General features: G+C 39.5%; 1 protein-coding gene across 2 annotated transcripts; it reads left to right on the plus strand.

Annotated features, from left to right (window-relative positions):
* The first annotated feature begins 29 nt into the window (after positions 1–29).
* macf1b (microtubule actin crosslinking factor 1b) lies at positions 30–25,412 on the plus strand. 2 transcript variants are annotated; one of them, XM_061288519.1, is made up of 40 exons: positions 30–2,129; positions 2,456–2,567; positions 10,074–10,130; positions 10,239–10,409; positions 10,800–10,966; positions 11,050–11,209; positions 11,307–11,391; positions 11,632–11,876; positions 12,441–12,560; positions 12,671–12,778; positions 12,858–13,076; positions 13,399–13,602; positions 14,431–14,662; positions 15,123–15,349; positions 15,433–15,555; positions 15,634–15,735; positions 15,862–15,963; positions 16,052–16,201; positions 16,274–16,429; positions 16,681–16,872; positions 17,034–17,162; positions 17,240–17,410; positions 17,505–17,660; positions 17,755–17,961; positions 18,077–18,196; positions 18,265–18,434; positions 18,512–18,671; positions 18,954–19,148; positions 19,247–19,372; positions 19,541–19,684; positions 19,807–19,995; positions 20,075–20,189; positions 20,281–20,447; positions 20,586–20,748; positions 21,125–21,279; positions 21,357–21,431; positions 21,498–21,615; positions 23,302–23,447; positions 23,561–23,681; positions 23,775–25,412. In XM_061288519.1, the coding sequence occupies exons 2-40, from the start codon at positions 2,529–2,531 to the stop codon at positions 23,801–23,803; spliced, it is 5,715 nt and encodes a 1,904-aa protein (XP_061144503.1). In that variant the 5' UTR covers positions 30–2,129; positions 2,456–2,528; the 3' UTR covers positions 23,804–25,412. The 2 variants fall into 2 exon arrangements, with proteins under 2 accessions (XP_061144503.1, XP_061144502.1); XM_061288518.1 differs by lacking the exons at positions 30–2,129; positions 2,456–2,567 and adding exons at positions 6,066–7,301; positions 9,189–9,883.
* The last annotated feature ends 729 nt before the right edge of the window (positions 25,413–26,141 follow it).

Consider the following 26,141-nt stretch of genomic DNA (forward strand, 5'->3'; position numbering starts at 1 on the left):
TTTTTCAAACAGTATGAACATCCCATAGGAGCACAGGTACACTAAATGTCTAGAAATGGGTTATTTCAGTTTCATTAAGCTTTATATGAATAATTTAATTCAAAGATTTGCCATTACACCATTATTTGTTTACCTTGAGTTATTTATTTATTTTTAGCATTGTTTGTATTTTGCAATTGAAGAGAGCTGAGACAGATTCAACCTGACACCAACTCTGGTTGCTTGTACTGGAACCTTCTTCATCAAGGACTTTTAATTTTTTGCCACAATACTCATCACCACCCACAATTTCAGAAATTCATTTATGTTTGAAAAAGATCAACCAACATGAACCTTTGTTAATATTTTTCCTAACATCCATATTAGTCATGCATGTTCTGTTACACAAGACCTTAAAATACAAATCATTGTCATTTTTGTTTAATCTTCGATTATTTTTGTCGTAGCAACAATGTTTAGTTTTTTGTTTTAATTTGCTACAGTAATATTAGGGTGATTATGGATATTCAATAGTAATAATGAGCTTGCTTTTAAAGAGATTTTTGTTTATACTACGTTTTTGTTTTGACTGATGAATGTTCTTGACCTAACTTATGTAAATAAAATTTTTGAGATGCCCTATTGTCATTTTATATTAATATGAGTTAAACCATCTATTTCCATTATTTTTACTATTGTTTCATTTATCCATCTGCTTAAATCAATAAAAAATCTAATTAAACATTTAAAAGGAATATACATGACCATAATGTATATGGTATATGGTAAACACCGGCCAATTGACTTACCGTATTTTCCGCCCTATAAGGCGCACCTAAAAACCTAATATTTTCTCAAAAACCAACAGTGCGCCTTATAGTCCGGTGTGCCTTATATATGGACCAAATTCCTAAATTCAAACTGGCCCGAAGTATTGTGTCATGAAATCAATCATAAGTGGCCCGCTGAAGACTATGAATCATGACTCAAAAAGACTATGGATCATTATTTTATGATTATAAAGTAATTTGTTCCGTCTGAAGTTGAAATAAAAAAGATAAAATGGAGAATGATTTGATTTGGATTAAAAATCTGACATGATGCATTAATGGTGCGCCTTATAGTCCGGTGCGCCTTATATAAGGATAAAGTTTTAAAATGGGCCATTCATTGAAGGTGCGCCTTATAGTCCGGTGCGCCTTATAGGCCGGAAAATACGGTAGTTTAGTGAATTGACCACAAGGGGACAGTATTTTCATTAGCGAACCATCTGTGGTGACCCTGACACAAGCAGACTACCCCCAGATATTCATGATATAATAAATTTTAGTTATCATTTCTAATTGAGCCTCTTTATATGATACATATGCATTCATTCATTCATTCATAGATAGATAGATAGTGATCCCTGGGGGAAATATACATATCTATACAAATTATTGTAAAAGTAGCTGTCTCACTGATCATTTTAATGTGAAGACATGTTTTTAAGTACCGTCATAAGAACAAAAAACTAATACAAATTGAATTGAAAATATCACTCATTGGCTGCACTTTATTCTGACAAGTTATGACCATAATGACACAGTGCCGCAAAGATGATCAGTAGTGGACTGACACACCGGTGCACAATCCATCCAGCTACTGTTAATGTTGAATCCTGTTTTATATCCTGTCTAACTCCTTGCTCAATGTGAAATGTGTGGTTGGGATTATTCTGGAGTCTAGTAACAATCTCATATTTTGGCTTTGTCCGGCAGTTTTCTTATCCAATGAAATATTTAAAGTATGACAACAATGTTAATATTAGTATTGTGAATTTGCATGCATGCACATTGTGCTCTGTGTGTCAATATTAGCCAACGACACCTATCGAGAAGACTTCAAGCAAAGGCAGTGAGGAATTTATGCCAATCAGTTCTTCTCACAACTTTCTTGAATTCTTAAATTTGAATCATTCCATCTCAGAATTTTCTGCAAGCAATGAGGTAAGCATCAAAGAGCATCAAGAATCGAAGCGCATCAAGCCACTTATTCTTCATACACCATGTGTATTTTAAATGTATTACATGGACGGTTCATGTGATCTTGCAGGATACAGGATGGGATTTGTTTGACTCAACAACACCATCACAGGACCAGCAACACTGGTATGCAAAGAGCTGGGATAAGAAAAAAAAAAAAAAGCAGATGACTTGTCTGCATTATTGAGGAAAATTGCCTTGTATTAATTTAAATGAAAGTAATGGAAATACACAACTCAAAAAAACATAGGAACATTGGCTTTTAGGTGAACTTTCAAGATTTATCTAAAATGCAATATTGACTTTACAGGTGAACTGAATTTGAGCACCCTGAAGGTTTTGCACACTTCCAATAGTTTAATTCACATTAGTGTTTTCATGATGTTACAATACTTTTCTTGATTCAGGTTTATTTGGTAGTATATAAATGTTTGTTTTTTGTTTTGTTTCAGGAGGGACGTTGAGGATTCAAGCCAATGGCAGTGTGAGTTCAGGGGTCAAATCAGAGCACTGAGACAATGGCTGATGTGTATGGAGATGAGACTTCCCTCCTTTAACCTCAGGGTCAGTTTTTGCTTGTTTTCATATTGTTGTCTCTGTACTAATCTCTGCTATTTTTATTTTCCTCCATCCCATTTTCATCGCAAGTTTTTTTTTTCCTTTACCAGCAGGACATTTAGCTTGCAGTACTTTTTTTTTAATAGAGCCACTTTTGTCATACAAAGCTTCACGAAGTTACATCAGAATAGTTACGGTTAACTCCCCCTAACTCCAAATCGTATGTTAGGTTTATTGAGTACTCCACATTGTCATCGTGTAAAGATCAGTGCATCGCCAAAGTATTTACACAAATAGAATAAATTCTGAACTAGTTGACTGACCTGCTGTCGGGTTGGTTTTCAACAGTGGGAATTGGAAGACTAGTCAGGATTTCAGGATGGATGCATAGAGCAATTTACAGAGAAATCTTGGCTAAAGAGCCGCTGCAGTGTGCTTGGGACTTCAGACTGCATCGGGCAAATATTTCTTCTTGCAGGACAACCAACATAAGCAAACAACCAAGACAACAAAGCGGTGACTTCCTGAGAACTCTGTGAATGTCCTTGAGTGGCTGAGACAGAGACCAGTCAGGAATCTTTTTTTTTTTCCTGGTCTGGTTATTGGGTGTTGTCCATCCAGTTTTTTTTTTGTTTGGAGGGAGAAATTATTCCATTTTGGTATGAGGATGTAACATAAAACGTGGAAAAACTTAAACATTGTGAATACTTTTTGGAGGCACTGTCTGTGACATTGACTTCAGCCCAGTGAAACAAAATGGATGTGTAGTTTCTTTTGTTTCTTTCTTTCTTACCAAACATAATACAATGAAAACCTAAATTTCTACTCCTGCAGGGAAACCTCTTTAGACCACAGGGGGGCAGAGGTGTGGGGGAATCAGGCTTTTTGTGTTTGGTCTGGGAAGCCAGGCTACACAAGTGTTTATCACTGGAGGCCCTCTGCTCACATGAATGAACACACTGAAAAGACATGAAATGCTGTGGGGATGACAAGGACAGGGTGTCGCAAAAGAAAAGAAAGGAAGGAGGAGCATTGCGGTAAATGTGATCATATCCCACTGTTTTATTGATCACCACTGTCACATGAATGTTTATATCAAGTGCATTTATTTTGCCACGTGGAAAGATGTATTAAGAAACATCTTTATTAAGAAAAAAATCACAAGAGCTTAACATGAAATTAGGTAATAAAAATGTATAACTAAGGACTTATATATTTTTTTTAAATGTGTAAAGTGTTAAAATATAAATTAGGGGATTTCTGGCAAAAAATAAATCTTGTCTGAAGTGAATTAGTTGAATTGAGCTATTAGCTGTGTTAGAGTATAGTGTTGAGGTAGATTATATGTTTCTAATTCATTGATGGTTTGCAATATACATTGTATAGAATAAAACAAGTAGTAGTATAAAATAAAGTTTAATAACAAATGGCATAATTTTGGGTGATTGATTCATTTCATGTTTTGTTATATCTGCATGTTTCACCAATGTGGCTTGAATGTTTTGGGTGGCTTGTCACCATCCCCAATGAGAGCGTGTTAAATATACATTTGGCTCTGTAATGCCTTCGTCATACTACATCCGGTTACAGACCTTTGTCATGCTAACGTGTTAGTCTGGTGCTCTGCTAGTTTTTCTGGCGTTGTTTTTTTCATGTTGTACCTTTGGGACTCGTTAGTTATCAGCATGAGTGAGGACCTAGTCGATACAGACCTTTAACATCACACTTCAGAGGCTCTCACATCTGCTCCTGAAGACATGAACTATGCCATTATTATCTATTTGAACAGAAAATCTGTTGTAATTTTTAACCTTTTTGTGGAACATTTTTTGACTGATTATTACATTTATAATTCGAGGCTTGAAATAAACAGCATTGCAGCTTGCGATGGAAAAGTTGCATTTTGCATCTCATCAATACACACTGCCAAATTTGGTCATATATGTCGACCAATAATAAGAGGGGTCTTCATTTCCTCAGGGACAAGGTGTTTCCTTGCCCAGAATATGGTAAACATCGTAACCCCCCATAAATTTCTTTCCATAGAACCTTGAGCCTTTCGTAAGCTTCTGTCCCACTGAGCGTTGAACAATTGCAAGTGTTTTCAAAGGCATCCAATGCTGCGTTTGCGTCAGAATTCGTCAGGGTTCGTTCGAGGTTGCAAATCTTCGCAGAACGTGGGAACTGTTTTATCGAGTTTTCTTGTCGCGAGAAATTTTTGAAAATGTCCAATATTCCCTTACGACAAGAAAAGTACAGGCTGCTGACTGTTTGGTGAACGTTTGGGTCTTGATTAAACCCTGACACTCGCAATTGCTCTGTGCTTTACATGTTGTAGGGTATCAAATCCTTCATCTGTGTATAAAAAATACTCAAACCATAACTGTAACTTCTAGCATCAAGGCAACCCGACACGGACCAGAAAGCCCAATTGGGAAGTACTACATAGCCTTTCATTTGCTTTTCTTTGAAGCAACCACTTTGGGTGATAAATGAATGTGCGTGAAAAGGGCTTCTGGTTTGCCCTAAGGAATGAACCCTCCTTTTTGTGTCTCATGAACAGGGCAAATTACCATGTTTGGGGGAGGACACATTTTGAAGTCTTATTTAACAACATTTAAAGAAAGCAGTTAGTTTAAGAATGCAGAAATTTAGCATAACAATCCTGTACAATCCTCTGTTTTTAGGACTTGGTTTACTTTTTAGACAATGGGAACTTATTTAAATATTTGTTTTTCTTTTAATCTTTGATTGAATTTTTAACTCCTAACTTATGTTCAGAGTCATGGATTTGATTTAAAAAAAAAAAAGTTAAATACTTGAAATCACAGTGATCCAAAGAAACTGTTCTGTATATCAATCTGGCTGCAGATTGTCAATCGTAGATTCTTAGAATACACATGAGGAACTCTTCTTCAGCTCTCCCCAGGGGTTTAATAACATCACCCCACAGGCGTCATTTATGCGATTTCGCTCTTTCTGGCCAATGTCATTGACATTTGTCCATTTTTCTCCACTTTAGTACAGTATTTTGTTTTCTATCAATTCCTCCAAAACTAAAAACAAGACAAGTAATGTTTTAATTTTTTACAATAAATTGCATTAGAAACAGATTTAGAAAACGCTAAATTTGTTCTGAACTACATATTAGGTTGGCTTTAAAAAACTAACATTTAACAGAGGAACACTCAACTTGTGAATTAGGTAGGGGGAAAAAAACTATCTGCGTGTCTGTTAATTGGAATTGTTAAGTAGGATAGTGTGTGGGTGTATGCACAGTACAAGCATGCATTTGTTAGTTGGAACAGTTGATTTGGTTCATTATTTGGCTGGTTGGAGAAATACAGAGGCAACAAAATAAATAGGGCACGATATAAACTTCTGGGAAGTGACGAGCGTGTACACTTCTTGTGTGCTTATGTACACTTGCACAGAAAACAGTAGTCTATTCTGTAGTTTTACGCTGGGAATGTTAGTCTTTTATTTACCGTAAACCCAAAATAAAAGTGCCCCGTTTCTTATAACATCCATCAATGTTCACATGAATTGTTGCGTTAAACTAAGATTGGTAGTCCTCAGAAATATTGTGGCATTTTTTAACAAGATATTTCTCAGTAAGAGTCCTTCCTTTGCTTTTTAAGGCCATAAGCAGAGAAAATACTAATGTTGTTGGTATCATTGTGAAGAATTTTTTGTTTCTGAGCAAGGATTACAATGGATGAAAGTAAAATGAAATGTAATTTGAGATATTTCGCAGAAATGTGTTGCCTTTCTTGCTCCTGAGGAGACATGCTGAACTGACTGAATGGAGAATTAGCAATGCAAGGGGGTTGGGATGTTGTATGAGTGGGTGGGGATCAGAGTGGGTGTGGGTCTCTTCTTTTGTAGCCTGCACTTCTCTCCCTCACCACCAAAAGGGGAATGGGCTGAGGCAGCTGTCACTTAACATGTGAATGTTTTGAGGGCGGCCCGGGGGCCTTTAGAAAACTCTTTATTTTTTTTCTCCCCCCCACCCACTCAAGTCGCGGCAGCATGGAATTTTTAAGCTGCTTTCAGATCCGCAGGACAGCCTTATCGGGTGAAAAGAGGGAGGGTATGAGGGGAAAACCAAGAGAGAGGTAAAAGGGTCACTTTGCCATCCAGCTGCCTGGTACAGGATCAACCTGAGCAGCATCAGACTTGGTGAGAACAACATCGTCTTGTGAAGTGGATCTGTTCGGGTCTGACCTCCATGTATAAGCTGCACTTGGCAGTGAACTGTGGGAGTTCAATTGAGTCGTTGGAATACGTTGTCTGCATCTCGGCGCACTGTCCCATCAGCGGCGTTAACAAGGAAGGAATTCCTCTATCACAGCTCTTACAACAAAGAAGAAAAGGAGAGGAGCAGAGAGCCGGTGGGAGGAGAAGTAAGCTGAGGGGAGGGGCGCACTGTGAGGGGAAAGGAGGAGGACATTGTTTCCCTGTGACTGTGGGCAACGGAAAAGCATGAGTTATCAGGACATGTGCATGGTTGTGTTTAGAAAGTGTGTTTGTAGGTGAGCATGTATAAATGAATGGAATTTATTGATTGTGTATTCAGGAGAGCATGCATGTGTATGGGTGCACAGCCTTCAGTTTGGGATGTTGGAACTGGGAGGCCACTCAAAGGATGCTCAGACAAAGCTTTTTTTCTTTCCCGTTTGAATGCTGAAATGGGACTGGCTGGATTCCTTTGCTCATGTTGTTGGTCCCTGGTATAGGGTAAGTGTAATTCATGTAATATCTAACTGCCCAAACTCCCAGTATTAAACTACAATTTGTGTTTCCAGTGCATGAACTGGGAATTCACATCATAAAGGACTTTGGACTGTGGTTTAGCTATATTCAAATAAAGAGCAATTACTTTAGACAGGCTGCAAAATTTCTGGAAAAAAACCCCCCATATATGTATATTTTTGTACTATGGCCTATTAGTCCTGATTAACATCCTTGAGCCATCGGTTAGCCTTTCAATGGAATACTATGGGCTTATTTTGTTATATGAATCTCTTGAGTAAATGTATTGCCCAATATGCACGTTCAGGGACCACTACAATCATTATTATTTTAATACCTCGCTTAACTGTGAGCGTAAAAGAGCACTACTCTACTGCTGTAATTCGGGATTATTACTGTGCTGCTAGTTCCCCAATTGGATAATTTATTTACACCCAAGGATAATATTTTGTTACTAATGAATTAAATTGAGTGCATTGATTTACTAGAAATAACTGTTGAGAGCAGAGAACCGGCTGGTTTGAATTAAAGTAGACCCGGGTTAAGTGATGAGATGGTTAGGTCATTGCAAGATAATGAAATGGATCAGTAGTATTATGGCTGTTAGCTCACAGACAGTTACTGGCATTTCAGATGCAGGAGCAAGGGCTTTTTAGGGTGCCTTGATTATAATGTAAGTTGGGACAATGAAAAACATTATTTTTTGTATAATTTAACCTCACCCTTCATGCAGACCAAAAAAAAAACAGAAACACAGTTTTGGGCAGTGGGTGACTGATCATTGTGATGTGGCAATAAAATATGGCACACCCATGCTTTTGAATTGTTAACCTATGTGGATATAGCCAGATACTCAGTGCCCCACTGGTGGGCAGTGAAGTGAACTAACTGGGTAATTATTGATCTAGGCTTTGTCTGGGACCACTCTCTGATCAGTCTCAGTACTCCCCTGTGGATTATCTGACAGCATCAGCTGCCTGGTGAGACATACAGTACATGAGATGCAATTACTAATGGACACGAAGGAATCATACGTCGACTCTCATTTAGTTAAAAGCCATGTCCTCTAGAATGTGTCTAGTTTAACATTTGTGTGAGAAAAATGAAATCCAAGTTCAATGTCATAATAAATGTTTTGTTGTTTTCAATGGCCACAGACTATTTGGATCACAAAAGGTATTAAAAGCACACATACTAGTATGAACTATAGGCGGTCAAACAGTTAATTCCCATTTCTGTTACATGAGCCAATCCTCTATTTGTCTGTTGATGCAACACAGTTGCGGACCCTTTTGGGTCATCAAGTTAAGGTGACCTTGAGAGGTCTGAATTGGGACAGCACCAAAGGTAGCACGTTGTGAAACTTGCAGGGCCATTTGCTGTGATAGTCTGATGAGCACACCTTAGCTTCTGTAGTCCTAGATCACTGTACAAAACAATTAAGGCAGACAACAGAAGTGTTTCGTCCAGTCCGCTTGTGATTAAAGGACATACAAATCTGTGTCCAAAATATATGTTGATACTGTTAACACTAGTTTGACAATAAGTTTCATAGAAGTGGGTCACTTGGACTTGGCTGAGTGAATGGGATTGGCTCATTGCCACTGGTTCGTCATGCCGACAGTGGGATCCTTGACATGCCTGTCACATTGATTTGTAAGACCAGAATATTTTAGCTGCGAGTTAGAGCATGTGTGTATGTGGGCTAAATGAAAACAAAAGCACAGCAAACATCACAGCCAAATGTCACGCTAGGGTTCCTTCTGGCCAAGAAAGGAGTAATACAGAGAGCTGGTTTCATTTTAGCTGTGGCATGTAGTGCTGTGAAAAAACAGTGTATTTTTGCATGATGATTTATTTGTCTTATTTTAGGTAGCTAAAGGAGAATCTACATGCATGGCCGAGGGCTCTTACCTCAATTATTGCCTCATTAGCCTCTGGGCTGAAGGATTATGGGTAACCTCATAAGCCGGCCCACCTGCCTGGGCCAAAAGTCCAAGCATGTGCGATCAGATGAGGATTTCCTGAAAGAGTGCTACCAACGACGAAAAGAGTGTCAGCCTCCTCACCATGGGCAGGATAAAAGCAATGACAATGTGGCAGAGACAGTCAAGGAGGCACAAGAACCTCATCCCAAGAGAGAAGAAGGATCTCATACACCAGTTTCTGACAAACCCCTCCACAGCTCCCCTGCCTCCACAATCAGAAGTACCAGTACGTTGGATAATGCCTGGCAGGGCACCCCTTCTCCTGTAAAAACATCACGAAATGGGACACTGACTAGAAGAACTGTTCCCCCAGAGTTTTCAAGATCTCCCTTGGCTTATCCTGACAAGACTGCTGCAGAGAGAAGGACTAGTTTTCACAGGGGAGACTCTAGAGAAGGAAGTCCCTGGTCGTGGAAGACGGTGGCATCACGGGAAGTGACGGAAGTGACAGAGGTGACTGAAACTATTGTGACTGAGATCGTGGAGGTGACAGAGTATCCAACAGGAGATAAGGGAGGGGACCCCATAATCACAAGAACTGTTCGAGTCCTGAATGGAGTTGCCCAGGAACTTGCTGAGGTTGATACGAAAAACTTTTAACATTATTAAATCACTCAATTCCTTCCATTCCATCCCTTTGTTTTGTCATCTAAACTAACATTGTGTATTATAAAGCAATGCTTGGTCTCAATCTCTGTCAGTGGCCCGACGTTCATCTATCTCCAAGTGTAATTTAGAAAAAAATGATGCAACCTTGTTCACTTCACAGCTCCAAGGTGATGGACACTCAAGCTCAGATCAAGAGTCCCTTGTAGATAAATGGAAGGTATGCTTTACCGTTTCATGTTGACAAAACTGATTAGATTTTGCCTTCAAAGTATTCATTCAATTAATTGATGTGGTCAATATTATGGGATGCATGATTTTCCTAAAGGAAACCAAGTCTACTTTGGCTCTGCGAAACATATCTACTGATACTGGGACGTTCCTTCAAAGCCTGGAAGCCTTGCTGACATGGGTGTGTGAAATAGAGGAGCTCACAGCTAATCAGAAGCCTCCATCTTCAGAAGTCAAAGTGGTGAAAGCACAGCTTCAAGAACAAAGGGTTTGTTTCTTATCACCTCCTTTCACACTCCATAGACACTTAAATTGCCTTGAGTAGGCAGATAAACCAAAATAGTTAAGTTGGATGAAGATATAGCAAGGTAAGACCTGTTTTGAATGAAAGAGAAAGTGTCCTGTTGAGGAGTGAGTGGGCAGAGTTTGCTTACCTGATGTTGGCAAATCTCAGAGGGAGGACCCTCTGGACCCTCCGGATTATGACTGAATCATTATGAATGAATATTGAATAAATCTTGACTGTGACATTTCCATGTTTACTTCTGTCATGTGCATGCATATTTGCCAATTATTGTTGACATTGAACATCTTTTTTTACTCTTTTGGTAACATCATAAATCATCAACTAAACATAATATTTTACTGTATGTTTTAGCTCCTGCTGCGCCTTCTAACAGACAGACGGAAAAGTATCCATACTATGTTGTTAGAGGGTCCTCGGCTGGTGGAGGCCCACCCAGGAGAGGAGGGGGAACAGGCAAGGGTCAAGCTCTCTGCTCTCAAACAGAAGTGGGAGTCCATACAGTGGGAGGCGGATCAAAGGTCAGCTATTACAGGCATTGTCTTCAACACACACACACACACCTCACTAGAGCTTATTTATTAACTATATATATTCTTTGTAGGAAGGACAGTCTGGAAGGAATTCTACCAATGGCCCGACTCTTCCAGGAAGGCGTAGACAATCTGCAGCAGTGGCTGATATCTGTTGAGCAGGCCCTAGCTGAACTACGCAATGCTGAAAGAGTGATGCTGAATCTTTCAGAAGCCACAGAGAGGGCTAAGGTTGGAAATGTTGACCTCTTCTTCATACTGTATTATTATTATTTATTTTTTTATTATTTATCCAAGTCAAACTTGACATGCAGTTATTTATTTTCAGGCATTTACAGATGAGATTCAGGCTAAAAGTGCGGAGCTTGCAAAAGTTCAAAAAACAGGCCATGAGCTCATGGAAGTGATTTCAGGTAATAATACGTATACCCACCAACTCATTAGGATTTCATGATGATTGCTATACCGAAGGTGATATTTACAGGCCCTTCCTCTTTACTTTATATTGCTATGTTAAATGTAAAGTGCTTTGTTACAGCTGCATCTGTTGCTAAATGCACTATACAAACAAAGTTATATCGTATGCGTGGCATCGTATCGTATCGTATCGTATTGCACTATACCAACGATTTATGGTGTGACTGTGATTTCAGAGGAGGAAGAACACCAGGTGCAGGAGAAATTAGATGGACTTCGTATCCGATGCTCCGTGCTAAATCTGAGTAGTCTGGATGTACTACAAAGACTGGAGCAAGCTCTGGAAGCATCCAATCGCTGTACATCCAGTCAGGAGGACCTCCACCTGTGGCTGGGTCGTATTGAGAGAGAACTCTTGGGTATAGCAGGAGCACAAACATATGGCGGAGATGCAGTGCTATGTGCAGCTGAAAGACAGAGGGTAAGATCAAGCCGTTGAAAAATATGTTAAGCTAAAATATCCAAGTTACTTTGTTACCAACCTCCCCAGACATACGTTTGTCCTTCCATTGAGTTCATCAACATTTGCTAATTTATCAATCAAGATTGAATCATATTAATTGCCAGACTTCACATTTTTAGATTTAACTGTAATATTCCTCTCATTTGCAAGACAGTTGAGCAAACGGAAAATACATATCTTACTAACTTCAATTATCGGTTAATTAATGCTCGGATAAAGAAAGTGGATTTAAAGTTAGTGTTACTTACAGCAGTGAAAAATCCAATACAATAGCTAGTTAAGTACTATATTAAATATAGCATTACATTGGTGAGACTAGCCAGACTGCATTCTCAATTAAATCTTAGATCAGTGGCTGTAAACTACCTTAAATATTTGGGAGAAACCTAAATGTCAGACCAACATTAAAATCATTTGGCTTGGGGGTATGTTACTTTTATAAATACTATTCATACTATTTTATATAGTTGTGTTTAAATGACCCTCGTCATATTTTTTATGATTCTATTTATGTTTTAATAGCTCGAACAGGCTGTAGTGAAAGAAGTGGCTTGGTTTAAGGATGCAGCGCTAAGACTTGAAAAGATGAAAACTGTTCACCTGGATCCTGACCTCATATCAGAACAACTCAATGAGCAGAAGGTTGTGCACATTGAACACTACTTTGATTTGTATTGTAAGAGATTTTGCATAAAGGTGCAATTTAACTAGTTCAAAGCACAAACAAATTGGGTGTTTTGTCTCCTGGGTAGATTTTGGCTGTGGAGATTCTTCAACACAGGTTCAACATTGAGAAGATGGTAAAAATAGCTGAACTCTTGCAAACATACAGCGAGGAAAGTGAAGTGTGGAATCTGCAGGTAAGCACTTTAACACATAATACTTTGCTTGCAGTGTGTTGTTGGAGTTTTAAAATGGTCCTTTTATCTTTCTATGCAGACCCCATTAGATGCCTTACAGGAACAATGCGCCACCACATCAGCGACTAATTCCCATGGAGTTTTGCAGCTTGAGCATGCTCAGTCACTTGTTGTTCAGTTCTCGGAGGGCCTTACTGAGGTTTCACCCTGGCTAGATGAAACACAAAGCCTTGTTGGGCAGCTCTCCCTCAGCACAATCAGCTTTGAAGCATTACGTGAGCAACAAGACCTTTTACAGGTAAAAAGAGCCTTCTCCACATTACATCATCACGTCTCTTTTAGTGAATAAAAAAAAAGTTCAGATGTGTTATATAGAAGTAATTTTCCTGTTATCTAAATGTCAAGAGCCTTATCCCCTAAGATCCCGATTCCCAAATCAAGAATGATCAATTGTGTGCTTACACATTCCACATTTGGTAGACATAATTCTGGCTCCGCCCGGTCAGTAGATCAGCTTCTGTTGTGCCCATTTTTGTACACGCAAATCTTCAGCAAATCAGGCTGTAAGACTTTAAACTCAGTGATGTTAAACAATTTTATTCTTTTCCTCCAACTTTAAGGGTCTCAGGGAGTCAATAGCTGAACATCGGCCTTTGATCACACGCTTATGCTCCTTGGCCAAACGCCTGTTCGAGCTAAACCCAATTCAGGGAGAGGGATTTTGCTGCAAAGCCACGGAGGCTGAGGAGCGGCACAGAGCCATCAGAGAACGTGTCAGAGAGACCGCCATTGTACTTGAAGACTCCCTACCCAGATTCACTCAAGTAAGGTTCCACCAATTCTAAATTAGGATCATGCAAGTACACTTATAACAAATTTTCCAGTAAGGCAATAGCATAAACAGCACATGGGTGTTTGAATGACAAATTGGGGCGTATCGCTTGCTCAAAGGAACAGGAATTCAGTAAACGTGCAAATTAATTCAACAACAGCACTACAAATAATATGTGCATATTTGACTAATTACTCTGTATTGAATATGAAATGTATTTTGCAATGAAATTAACAGTACGAGTATGTACTTGGACGGCATGGTGGTACTGGTTAGCACGTCTGCCTCACAGTTCAGAGGGTCCAGGTTGGAATCAAACCTCCGGCCCTCCCCGTGTAGAGTTTGCATGTTCTTCCCGTGCCTGCGTAGGTTTTCTTCAAGCACTCTGGGTTTTTCCCTCATCCTCAAAAACATGCATGGTAGGCAGATTGAACATTCTAAATTGCCCGTAAGTGTGAGTGTGAATGCGGATGGTTGTTCATCTCTGTGTGCCCTGCGATTGGCTGGCAACCGGTTCAGGGTGTCCCCCGCCTACTGACCGATGACTGTTGGGTTAGGCTGCAGCACGCCCGCGACCCCTGTGAGGACAAGCGGTACAAATAATGGATGTACTAGTATATAAGTTGGAACACCACAATTAGGTTTACCAAATATTTATGGCATCTCTCTAATGTGGATGAATTTCTATTTCAATATCTAGTTTTCCAGAAACATTTAGTGTTACAAATAAAATATTTAGTTATGCATGTAATTTTTAGGAAATCAGAGTGTTACATTGTATTTTGTTGCAACAATAATGCAACCATTTTAATTTTTTTAGCTGAATGAGAGGATGGTTCTTCTCAGAGAAAGTCTTGACCGCCTGCGCAGTCACATCCAGAGTCCAACACCCCTTCAGTGTCTGACCCAGAGGATTCAGGAGCAACTGCATGACAACAAGCACTTGCTGTCTGAACTATCCAAATTGGAGCTCAGCCTCACAAGTGTCAAGACACAGGCACAAGACTTGCTGACTAACACAAGGGCGGCAGGAATTACATCCCTCGACACAGGTGATAACAATGCTTGAATGTTACCTCTTTACATTCCTTACAGACAGAGATGTTGCCTTAATCCATGTCACAGTCATCTACTCACAGTGGCGGAGCTAGACTTTTATCCTTTGGGGTCAAGGGGTAGCCAAGGCTAGCTCAGTGGTCCGCCAAGCAAAAACATTTTTTACAAATGCCCCAAATTCTTCAGAAAATCTGATAAACATTCATAATGTGTTCTCTATGGATACTGAGGCAAAATGTGAATACAAATCCTGATTTTTTTTTTTTTTAAATACCTAAAAGTCAATTATCTGGCCTGGCCCCTACGGGGGGGCATTCATGCACATTTAAGTGTGTGGGGGGGCAGTGTCTCTGCGGCCTCCTATCTAGCTCCGCCAGTGTCTACTCATATTAAGATTCCATACTTCCTGTGTCACTGCTCCTCACCACGAACTTTGTGACATCTTTACAATGCTAGCAATCCAGGAGCAAGTCTCGACTCTTTCCCAGCTGTTGGATGAGACGCATAGTCAGGTTCAAGAAAGGGAAAGCTGGTTGCTCAAACTACTGAATCTATCCATGAAGTTTTGGAGTGATGTTGCTGAGGTCACCGCAGCTCTCAGTAATGCTCAGCAAGCAGTTTTGGATCTTAATGCAAGCCAAACGGACTGTGAAACAATCCGCCAGTGCTTAGAGACCATGCAGGTTGGCTAGTGAAATTTTAAGCCTTACAGTGTGACAAAACACTCATTTTGACATAATTATTCTTTAAATCTGACATCCAACAGACACTCAGGGAAGACATTGACACTTTGCAAGGAGATTTAGACACCCTTGGTGTTCTCGGAATGGATCTGATGTCAGCATGTGGGGACACGGACAAACCGGATGTCACAAAAAGCCTGGACGAAGTAAGGAGTATGATTAAGTTTATCATTTGTGATGATATGAGATGTAATAAGAACAACAATGTGTTTGACCTTTTTAAGCTTTATTGCCTGTGGAACAATTTGAGTAAATTATGGAACGAATGCCATGAGAAACTTGAGGAGTCCTTCCAAATGTCCTTAAATTACCAAGACACTATGCAGGTATGTATATGATTATGGATATTTTGTGTTTAATAAAGGAGCAGGTACTAAATATTAGTATATGTTTATTCATGCATCTTGTTCAGTATGAAAATTAGTCAGTCAGCCTAACATTTTACATTTTAGGGACTTTTTGAGTGGTTGAAATCTGCAGAACTGAGGTCAACTGAAGAGTTCATGGTTGGAACTGACCTAGAATCAGTCAAAGAGCAGCTGCGTGAACTCAAGGTGAGGATTCACTATGATATATAGCGCGAGTAGCGGGCCCCACTAGATATCGATATAGTTGATTAATTCTGTTATTTGTGTTTCTCAGGAATTTAAGCGAGAACTGTACCAGAAGAAGATTGAAATAGAAAGCCAAAACCATCGCTTTGTATTTCGATCGTCACCAGGCTCAGTCTCACCCCTGTGTGACTTTCGACTGCGTTGGGACAATCTGGAGTCAGAAACTGTCAACAGACAGGTAGGCGAGTATCTAGCTTGCTACTTTTTTGTTTGCAGATGTATTTTTTTTTATATACTTTTTTGTTTGCAGCATCAACTGGAGTGTGCTCTACTGGGTTTGGGACAGTTCCAACACACACTGGATGAATTACAGACATGGCTTGCCCATACTGCTGAACAATTGCGGGGCAAAAAGACAATTAGCATCGACCTCCAGGCTTGTGAAATAGAGCTGGCCAAACATAAGGTTGGTGATGAAATAATAATGTTCAATAGTGAAAATGCCTGCAAAAGAAAGTCGTTGTGGCAAACATCACTCAAATTGCAAACAATAAAACCTCAAATGATAAAAAGAAACATACCTCCTTACACGTACTGTTTCCTGAAAAGGTTATGTTTGCACAAATTTGTCCACATAAATATGTAACCAAAATTTCCAGACATAATCCAAGAACAAGCTCATGACATTAACTATGGAACGTCTCTCTTTTCTTACAGGTGTTGCGTAATGATGTCATGTCTCATGTTCGCACAATGGAATCTTTGAACCAGGCAGGCAAGGAGTTGCTCGAAGTTGGGTCCGGGGACTGTGCACTTCAGTCTCGACTGGACCAACTCAGTGAAAGCTGGGAGTTTGTTTGTTGTGAAACTGAACGTTACCAGCTGGAGTTAGAGAACAGACTCAGTCAGGTAATGATTTTCAATTGTAAGTGTATAATTATGGGGTACCATCTGTAAAGCAGCTCAATATCCCTTTACCATGATTTTTACGAGATCTCCTTTTTGGGTTACCAATAACATGCTTGTGTACCTTTACTCAAGTGAAATAGATTTTATGTCATATTTTGCAGGTGCAAGATATTACAATGGAAATTCAAGACCTTCTGCAGTGGTTGGACAACACAGACATCAGGTTGCCATCTTCCAAATCCATGTGGGGAATGCCAGAAACCACCACTGAGAGGCTTAATGCTCATTTGGTGAGACACACAAACTCGTTTACAAACTTTGTAACTCAAAGTGAACCGACTTGCTTTGTTCTGCACACCTGTAACAGGAATTATGCAACGAGACAGAGTCAAAGCTTCACACCTATACAGATGTGAAAAATGCCATTCAAAGAATGCTGGAAAGCAGCAGTGTTGTGCCAGGATCAAGTACAGAACACAGCCTGTCAATAATAGAACAAAAGTGGTCTTCCGTGTACAACAAAGTTCAAGAGCGAAAGGTCTCTCAACTCTTCCGTTCTGTTTCATCCATTATTAATCTTCATGATTAAGACATGATACAGTTGTGTGTTGTTTTCTTCCCCCTTTTTTTAGGCAAAGCTTATGAAAGGCTTGAAACTGGCCAAGGAATTCCACAGTGACATCCAGGACCTTCTCACCAAGATGTCCAAGTGTAAAGAGTCTATTGGACTCCTCACACCTCCCAGCTTTGTTCTGGACACAGTTTATAACCAACTACAAGATCACAGAGTAGGATGTGTTTTATACGTCATTCTTCTTGTTGTTATTCAGCATGACTTGATGTAATAACTGTTTATTGTTGAATTTATACATATCTGTAAAGACGCTGGTGGATGAGGTGAATGGTTATGGGGAGAAGAAGACCACGGTAGAGAGTGCTGGCAGTAGACTTGCTGCGCTTAGCAGGAAAGAGGATTGTGATGTCATTCATAACCTCATCATGACTGTCCACGATCGCTACAAAAAACTACAGCAGTGTATTTCCGAGAGAAGCATTGCGCTAGAGGAGGTCAAAAAGAATGCCAAACAGGTAGAGTTTTTTTTTTATATATTTCCAATCACCAACCATTATAAGCATTAACCTTGAGTGTGAAACATGGCATCCTATTTTGAACTCACTGACTGTTACCTCCACTCTATTTCAGTTTAATGAATCTTGGCGCCTCCTGGTGGACTGGATGTTTGAGGTAGAAGAAACCTTGGACAACCATAAAGAGATTGCACAGTCACATGAGGAGATTAAACAACAACTAACTGAGCAGAAGGTGCGGTTTGCGTTTAACAACAGTTTTGTCATTTGTACATGTTCACCGATCCCGATCATTTTCTTTAGGAGTTCCAGAAAATGCTCAGATCCAAGAGGCCAATGTATGAAGCGACGCTAAAGAGTGGCCGCAAACTTCATGAACGAGCTCAAAGTAGCTATGACCAACAGCACCTGGACAACCTCCTGGCTGAATTGAAAGACTCCTGGGACACCATCAATGGAAAGTCAATGGAGAGGTATCAAGATACGTTGTTGTTGGCAGGAGAATATTAAGTCCTAAGTTTAAAACTTACTTGTGTTTTTCTACTTGCAGACAACACAAACTAGAGGAAGCGTTGCTGTTCTCAGGAAGGTTCACTGATGCTCTTCAAGCTCTGAATGGCTGGCTTTATAGAGCTGAGCCCCACTTAGCTGAGGATGTTCTTGTCAGTGGAGACAAGGACATGGTCAACAATTTGATAGACAAACATAAGGTAAGGCAACAAAACTGAATTTTGACATTACTAGTTCTATGTTCTGCGAAACACATTATATTTTTAACTAGAGTATATCCCATTCCCAAGAATCACCTTGTTTTGCCCCGATGATAATAATATTTCATTTTTGTTCTGACTCTGAAACTTTGAGAACTGATTTGGAAGGAATGTTGTCATTTTCTTCATTCACATAATGATGCCCTCTCGGAAATTATTGTATTTCATATGCATTTTATTAGTGTCGCAATTTGGCACATTCTGATCATTGTTCTTGTGTAGGCATTTCAAAAGGAGCTGGGGAAGCGGGCAGGGTGCATCAAGACCCTGAAACGCTCTGTAAAGGACCTGACCAAGAGCAGTACGGCTGATTCCCACTGGCTGCAGGAGCAAATGGATGAACTGGAGGGCCGCTGGGAGGTGGTGTGCAGGCTGTCAGTTGGAAAACAGGACAGACTTGAGGCTGCACTTCAGCAGGTAGTTCAAGCTTAGTATTAGTAACTTTGTGCTATGCGATACGTAATAAATGTTGATAGTATTGCTAACTTTCATATCTTGATTTTTGTTCTCTTGAGGCTGAGAAGTTTGATGGCCTTGTCCACTCGTTCATGGAGCGTCTCAGTGAGGTGGAGAGGCTTTTTAAATACGGGGTCATACCGGAAGAAGAAGAAAGTTTGCTTGCCTTCCACAAGCACAATGAGGTAAACACTGTTTACACAGGTCAGAGCCATAAAATAAATCTGATTAGGATTACTGAGCGACTCAATGAAGTCTGGTAATGGGAACTTTGTCGCCCATGAATGTATTCGTAGATCATTACAAAATGTAATACATTCATGAAAAATTGACTTTTGCGTACTTTTCCACAGGAAACAATGTTTACCTTAAAAGCCCAATCAGCAGAGTTGGAGAATATCCAGTGTCTGGGTCAAAAGATCCTCTCCTCTTGTCATCCAGACTCAGTCGTAACCCTCAAGTCTTGGATGGGTGTCACCAAGACCCGCTACGAGGAGGTGAGCGATCTGGTGCCAGCATAATGACAAATGACACATTCATTCTTCAGTCAATGATTTGCCAGTTACACAGTACAGGTACGGTATTCTTCATTAGAGAATCCCTTTTGTGCTTTTCTGAGGTTCTGACATGGGCCCAGCAACAAGGCTTAAGGATCCAGACGACTTTAGCTTTACTGGAGGAAGAGAGAGCGGAAGTCCAGAGGCTGTTGGAATGGATCTCCTCAGCACAAGAAGCTCTCAGTATCAGAGATGAAGAGCCTGTGCCTGAAAACACAGAGCAGAACCAAGAACTTATTCAGCAGCACTGTGTATGTGTTTTAGCATCATGTAAAGAAGAAAGGTGCCTAACCCTTTACCACGTCAGCTAAATGTAATTTCTTCCTGCAGGTATTCATGGAGGAGCTCAATAAGAAGCTACCAGAAGTTGAACATGCAACAAAGTCCTGCAAACGCAAAAGTGTTTCTAAACATCAGGTTTCACCCTTCAAACGAACAATCATAAGTAAGGACACCACTGTTAATGTGCCACACATAAAGCAATATCAACAAATTGTGTTTAGAATTTATTTGACTTCCACGCTTTGTCTACCCAGAGAGGCGGAGCACTCTAAAGTTGCAGCCTACAGCACCACTCCCCCTGGAGCACCTTGACCCCCAGACCCCACTGCTCAGTCAGCTGGTCAGTCAGTGGCAGAAACTTTGGCTCCTGGCGGTAGCAAGACAAAAACATCTTGAACAACACCAGCAAAAACTCAAAGAGGTTATTGTGTTTGTTGAGAATGAAACAAGTACACTGTTGGAAGAGTCCAATGTGTATGGACCCATTGTGATTATTTTTTTATGAATTCTGATGTGACATTAAGCCTTGTATTTTTGCTTTATTTTCTTTTAAATACAGATTGAAGAATTTGCCAACTTTGACTTTAATATTTGGCGAAAACGTTACATTCAGTGGATAAGCCATTTGAAGTCTCGCATCCTAGATGTATTCCGTAACATTGATCGGGATCAGGATGGACGCATCAGCCAGAAAGAGTTCATCGACTATGTCCTGGCTTCGAGTAAGACCTGCTGGCGCTTCTCTTTTGTTATTTTTGTGTACTAAAAAAATTCATAAATTACCAATTATGAATGAAAAATGACAAGTGAATGTGATGCCGTCTACAGAACAGAAAGCCAGACAAATTTGCGACTGTGTCTGATTACTACTATTTAATAAAGTAATGAAAAACTTTTCAGAAGGCACTCTGAAGCCATTGCACGAAAGGACATGTAAAAATGTGCTTTTACCAATTAAATGCAATCATTTTTTTGACTCATGTGCTCCATTGTCACCAACATCATGTCCATAAAACTTTTCTGTACCGTGAGTATTTAATTGTATTATTATTACTTCCCTGTATCAACTGACCTCCCTCCCCACCCCATTCACTGCAGAATTCCCCACCAACTCGCTGGAGATGAATGCAGTTGCAAACATTTTTGACATGAACAGTGATGGTTTCATTGATTATTATGAGTTTGTGAGTGCGCTGCACCCCAGCAGAGATCCTTACAGGAAAACTCTGGACGCAGATCAAATCAATGAAGAGGTACATTGCTTACTAGTGGAAAAATTACTTGCCGTGACTCAAATGGTTCACATACTTTTGCATTTTTCTTTTTGCAGGTGAGCCGTCAGGTATCACAATGTAATTGTCCCAAGAGGTTTCAAGTAGAGCAGATCAGTGCCAACAGATACCGGGTGAGTTTCCTTACAAAAAATATGTTTGACAGTGAATTGTCATTGCAAATGTTCAATTGTGTGCAGTTTGGAGATTCCCAACAGTTGCGGATGGTGCGTATGTTGCGGAGCACACTGATGGTCAGAGTGGGAGGAGGCTGGACTGCTTTGGATGAGTTCCTGGTGAAGAATGATCCCTGCAGAGGTAAGGTTACTGCAAACTGGACTTGTCTCAATAGTATTTTTTACTTCAAGGTCACAGTTTGATAACAGAATGCATCAACAAACATAACAAATGCATTTATAAAGATAAAGTCATTCATTTAAATAATAGTACGGTAGTATCAAGGTTGTTTTAAGTTCCAAGCATCAATCACAAAAGATGGTTGTAGTACCCAACCGATTACCACTAAACTTTGTGGGAAATGAACAAACCGTTACATTTCGGTGCAAATCATGTATCAAGAAAAACAGCAAGTTCAACAAATATTTTATTTATATCAGGGGTCACCAAACTACGGCCCGCGGGCCGGATACGGCCCACGGGACCGTTTAATCCGGCCCGCCAACACTGAACAAATTGTATTATTAAACTTTTTTTTTTTGCTCATTTTGCCTGCAATGACTGCGTTTCCCCAGTAGATGGGGAAGCGCTCGCCTGCGCATTTACTACCGGAAGCCGTGTCAGAAAGCTCGGTGCACACTCACAAGTGCGTCTACGGACATGGCGCACTCGCGCTCTATTTGTATCAGTCCCGAATTTAGAGCGTGGGCTGTGACGACAGCATGCTTGTCATTTGCGCGCTGAGCTTTCAGATGCAGTTTTGCTGGAAACTACAACCTACAAAAGGATTATAAGGAAGGAACACAAGAACTTTAAGAGACTGCTCATATTTGTCAGAGAGGTTCTGCTCTGACAACTGAGCTGAACTTTTATCTGTTAAGATTGTGCATGGCACAACAGAAAGTTAATGTTCCATGGTTTTTTTTCTATGAAGAACCCAGAGAGAGTTATTTAGTTATTATTTATTTCCCGTTTTTTCTGTGAAGAACTCAGAGAGGGTTATTTAGTTATTATTTATTTCATTAATAGTGTTATTATTTGTTTCCTGACTTTTTTTCTGTAAAGAACCTGGAAAGGGTTATTAAATAACCGTTATTTGGTTATGTGTGGCTTTCTGGAAAACAATAAATTTTTTAAGCTACCCTACGATCGTCACACTTTTTCTGTTACAAACTGACACCGGCCCGCCATCAGAGAAGGGAAAGGTTATGTGGCCCTCACAGGAAAAAGTTTGGGGACCCCTGATTTATATGAAAACTTGACAGAAAAAAAACAACAAAAAAGATCCTTATTACAGCCTACAGGTGGTTTCAGTAAACGTCTGCAATATATTGTGCAGGGTTGACCTTGTTTATGTTTATGCTTGCAAACTTGTTGGAACCTTTCTGCTAAACAAAAGAAAAACATGCTATGGTCAAAGAAAACAAGAATATGCATTGAAACCTTGAAACTGTGGTCTAATGAAAAATACAAATGACCTGACATTGGATATGTTTAGCCTCGGTGTGAGGGGAACAGATATGCACTGTGAGCAAAATAGCTGAGAACAACATTATCATTGATTAGAGGTGAACTCAAATGTAAATGTGCATGAGAGTTATAAGGCACCATCGAACTATTGGATTAATGGTTAGTTTTGTCAGACCTATTTCATTATTATTATTTTTATTAAATTTTAGGGACTGTAATTCAAAAGCAATGCTGTGACTGTCATTAGTTGGATTTGTCTACTTTGTTCATCATTACTTTTGTCTTTTGTTATTTCTGTGACAATTAAGAAATTCTTAAATGGGTAACAGCGTTCTAAAAACTGCACTTTTCCCACAGTAAAAGGTCGGACCAACCTGAAGATCAAGCAAAAGTACTTATCTCCCACAGTGAGCACATCGAAAGGTTTGACTGTCAGCAGGTCCAACTCAAGCCTCAGTCTCTATAGCAGCGCCTCCGCCCCCACCAGCCCCATGACACGCAAGGCAAGCTATGACGTACTCACACCTTTGCCACCTTTGATTTGTGCATTACCACTTCATGTTAAATATTTTTGTCCTTCACAAATGACACCTGACTAGCAAGTCTTGCTTTTCAGGCTTTACTCCGCCGAAGTTTTTCAGGCGACCGTTGCATACGTCCACGAAGTTCCATTGCTGCATTAGGGTCTGAATTCCTGTTTGTCTCTACAGAAGGCCACAACTCTCTATCACCATCAGGTCAGGCAATAAACTTTTATCTCAAGTGACTGCATATGCAGTCTGTTCTTTATACAATATATCACTTTGTTTTCATTCTTTCTCATCCTCCAGAAGAAGCTGAGAGGCTGCTCCCTACATGATTGCCTCTGCCTTCAAGCTCCACGTGTGCACTAAACCCAAACAGCCTTACGGCCCTGAATCACAGACATACTGATAAGTAGAAATGTGGTCGAACACAAAATGCAGACCCTGAAAAATAACAACAGAAGGTCAAGATATAGAAAAATCTGCAGCTTTGGAGTGTCTGTTGAAACTCTCCAAGTGTGAAGCATCAAACATGTTCACGCTCCAGTTGCAATTTACACATAAAAATATAAATGGACACTGGAAGGTTTTGTAAATGTTTTGCATGGAAACTTTATGCATGGTTGCCTTATGATCATTTTTCCCCCTTAGCAATGTTTACTGATTTTTATATGATCAGAATCAGTAAGTATAAACTGCTATGTAGTAATCATCTGTTTAACCTAATAGTGTACAATGCTCAGTTGTGAACATTTACTGCCATGGAAAAAAAAGTATGTTCCTTGTTTGTCCACTGAGAATCCAAAAACACAAATACCAAAACCACTATTAATTTGCGAGGATACAGTATGTTGGTCCTCAATTGTACAATGTAAATTGTTTTTTGGGGCGGTTTGTTTTTTTGCTGCTGCAAAGATGATATTTTTGGCAGGGCCACAACCTTATATCATTTACGGTTTCTGAGGCCGTGCGTTTAAGTGATCTTGCATTGTTTTTAATGCTTTTAGGATAGTGTCATCATTGAAAATTGTGCATCCAGGAAATGCAATGACATTTTGAAAAGTCGACTATTTTGTCAGGATTGTTTTTAAAGGGGGGTTTCATGGAACATTGCTGTGAATGTGTTGATCTGATATTTGCTTTTTATTGCAGTAAAAGTTTTTGTTTTTTCTTGAATTTTCTTCACATATTAAGCACTTTCTTACTACAATACAGGTTGATTTGTTAGCAAAAAATGTAGTAATGAGATACATGTTAAAATCTGTTTTTGTACATAGCCATCAAGTCTGTTTTCCAAAAAATACAATTCAGAATTGACGGTATTTTTTTTTTTGCTTGTGTAACTAGCAACTTGTACCAAAAGTGCATCTTGTTTCTTGTTTTTCCTTTCTGTAGTGTGGAATGTCTCTTACGGTCAGCTCACATGTAAACAACACAATTGTGCACTGCTTTATTGCTCGTTTTAGTATGTGATAAATGAAAGATACCAAGCAACTTTAAATAAATTACAATTTTCTTTTGGGGTACCGTCTATCCATGACAATTAAACAAGCTGGTGAGTGAGAGCGCAATACATTTTTGCTATCTTTGTAAATAACGCAGCATAAATGCACCATTTTGTGTTCTTGTTTTTCAGATCTGGTATTGCAGACAGAAGGTGAAATTTAGTAGGGTTGAGTCTATGCAGTTGAATTGATTCATTAAATATTTTTAAGCATAGAATACGCCTTTTGGCCTCAATTTGTTTGTGTTGGGATATGGGATATACTGTGGAGAAATAACAACATTTCAACTCAATTACTATGCACCTTTAACTTAATCTTCACATGTTCCTGTATTCAGCACTCTTTACGATGTCCAATTTTGGCGACCTCTCGATTTAGGTCACTAATCCTTTTCTGTTGAAGTGCACCAATAAATGAATAATTTGTTACAAAATTCAAATATTGGTTGTGATTATTGCCTCAATATGATTCTAATATTAAACAATCACATTGTAAGTGGCTGATTTTGCTGTATTTTCTATCCCAAAAAGTTATTTGTTTGTTTTTCATGCAATCAGTTGCCATGTTTTGCCATCACGTCAAAGTAAGAGTAGTATTACTAGCAGTTGTAGTTATAGTGGTAGTACAGGCTGCAATAGAGTAACAGTGCTAGTGTTATGTGAAAATGTAGGCCATATATGCACACATAGACCTCTGTTGTGCATATTATATAATCATCAAGTCTCAGTGGGAGAAACTTTATCTGTGGATCCTCATCTCAGTTTGCTATCCCGCTGTCAATCTTTCTACAAACAGTCATACTGGTTCAAACACAGCAGTTTTCAAAAGAAAGCAGTGTATTGTTCTTAGAAATTACTGACCATGACCCAGATAAGAACAACACCCTGCTGCGAGGTTTTGTCAAAGCAAGTTGGCTAGCCTGTGATCTCTTTGGCTCATGTATACTATACGGGATGATAAATTGAAAACGTTCATTAGATCCGGCCGTAAAAATCCCTCAAGAGGAAGTTAACAATGTTATTTACAATATTCACATATAACTACTTGAGGCACGAATACACAATAAATATTTTTTATTCAAGCAGACAAATTCTAGCTGGAATAGAATTGATGCCATTCTCAATGACTTAGAAAGCAAATTGGCATTTCTCCTTCAATACGTTCCACT

This window comes from Syngnathus typhle, linkage group LG10 (genome assembly GCF_033458585.1).
Source record: "Syngnathus typhle isolate RoL2023-S1 ecotype Sweden linkage group LG10, RoL_Styp_1.0, whole genome shotgun sequence".
NCBI lineage: Eukaryota > Metazoa > Chordata > Actinopteri > Syngnathiformes > Syngnathidae > Syngnathus > Syngnathus typhle.

Coding starts and splice junctions, on each gene's coding strand:
- macf1b (XM_061288518.1), top strand. CDS start 9,269: ATGGGTAACCTCATAAGCCGGCCCACCTGCCTGGGCCAAAAGTCCAAG. Junction 12,779..12,857: donor GTGAAGTGTGGAATCTGCAG/GTAAGCACTTTA, acceptor CTTTCTATGCAG/ACCCCATTAGATGCCTTACA. Junction 21,280..21,356: donor CAGATCAAATCAATGAAGAG/GTACATTGCTTA, acceptor TTCTTTTTGCAG/GTGAGCCGTCAGGTATCACA.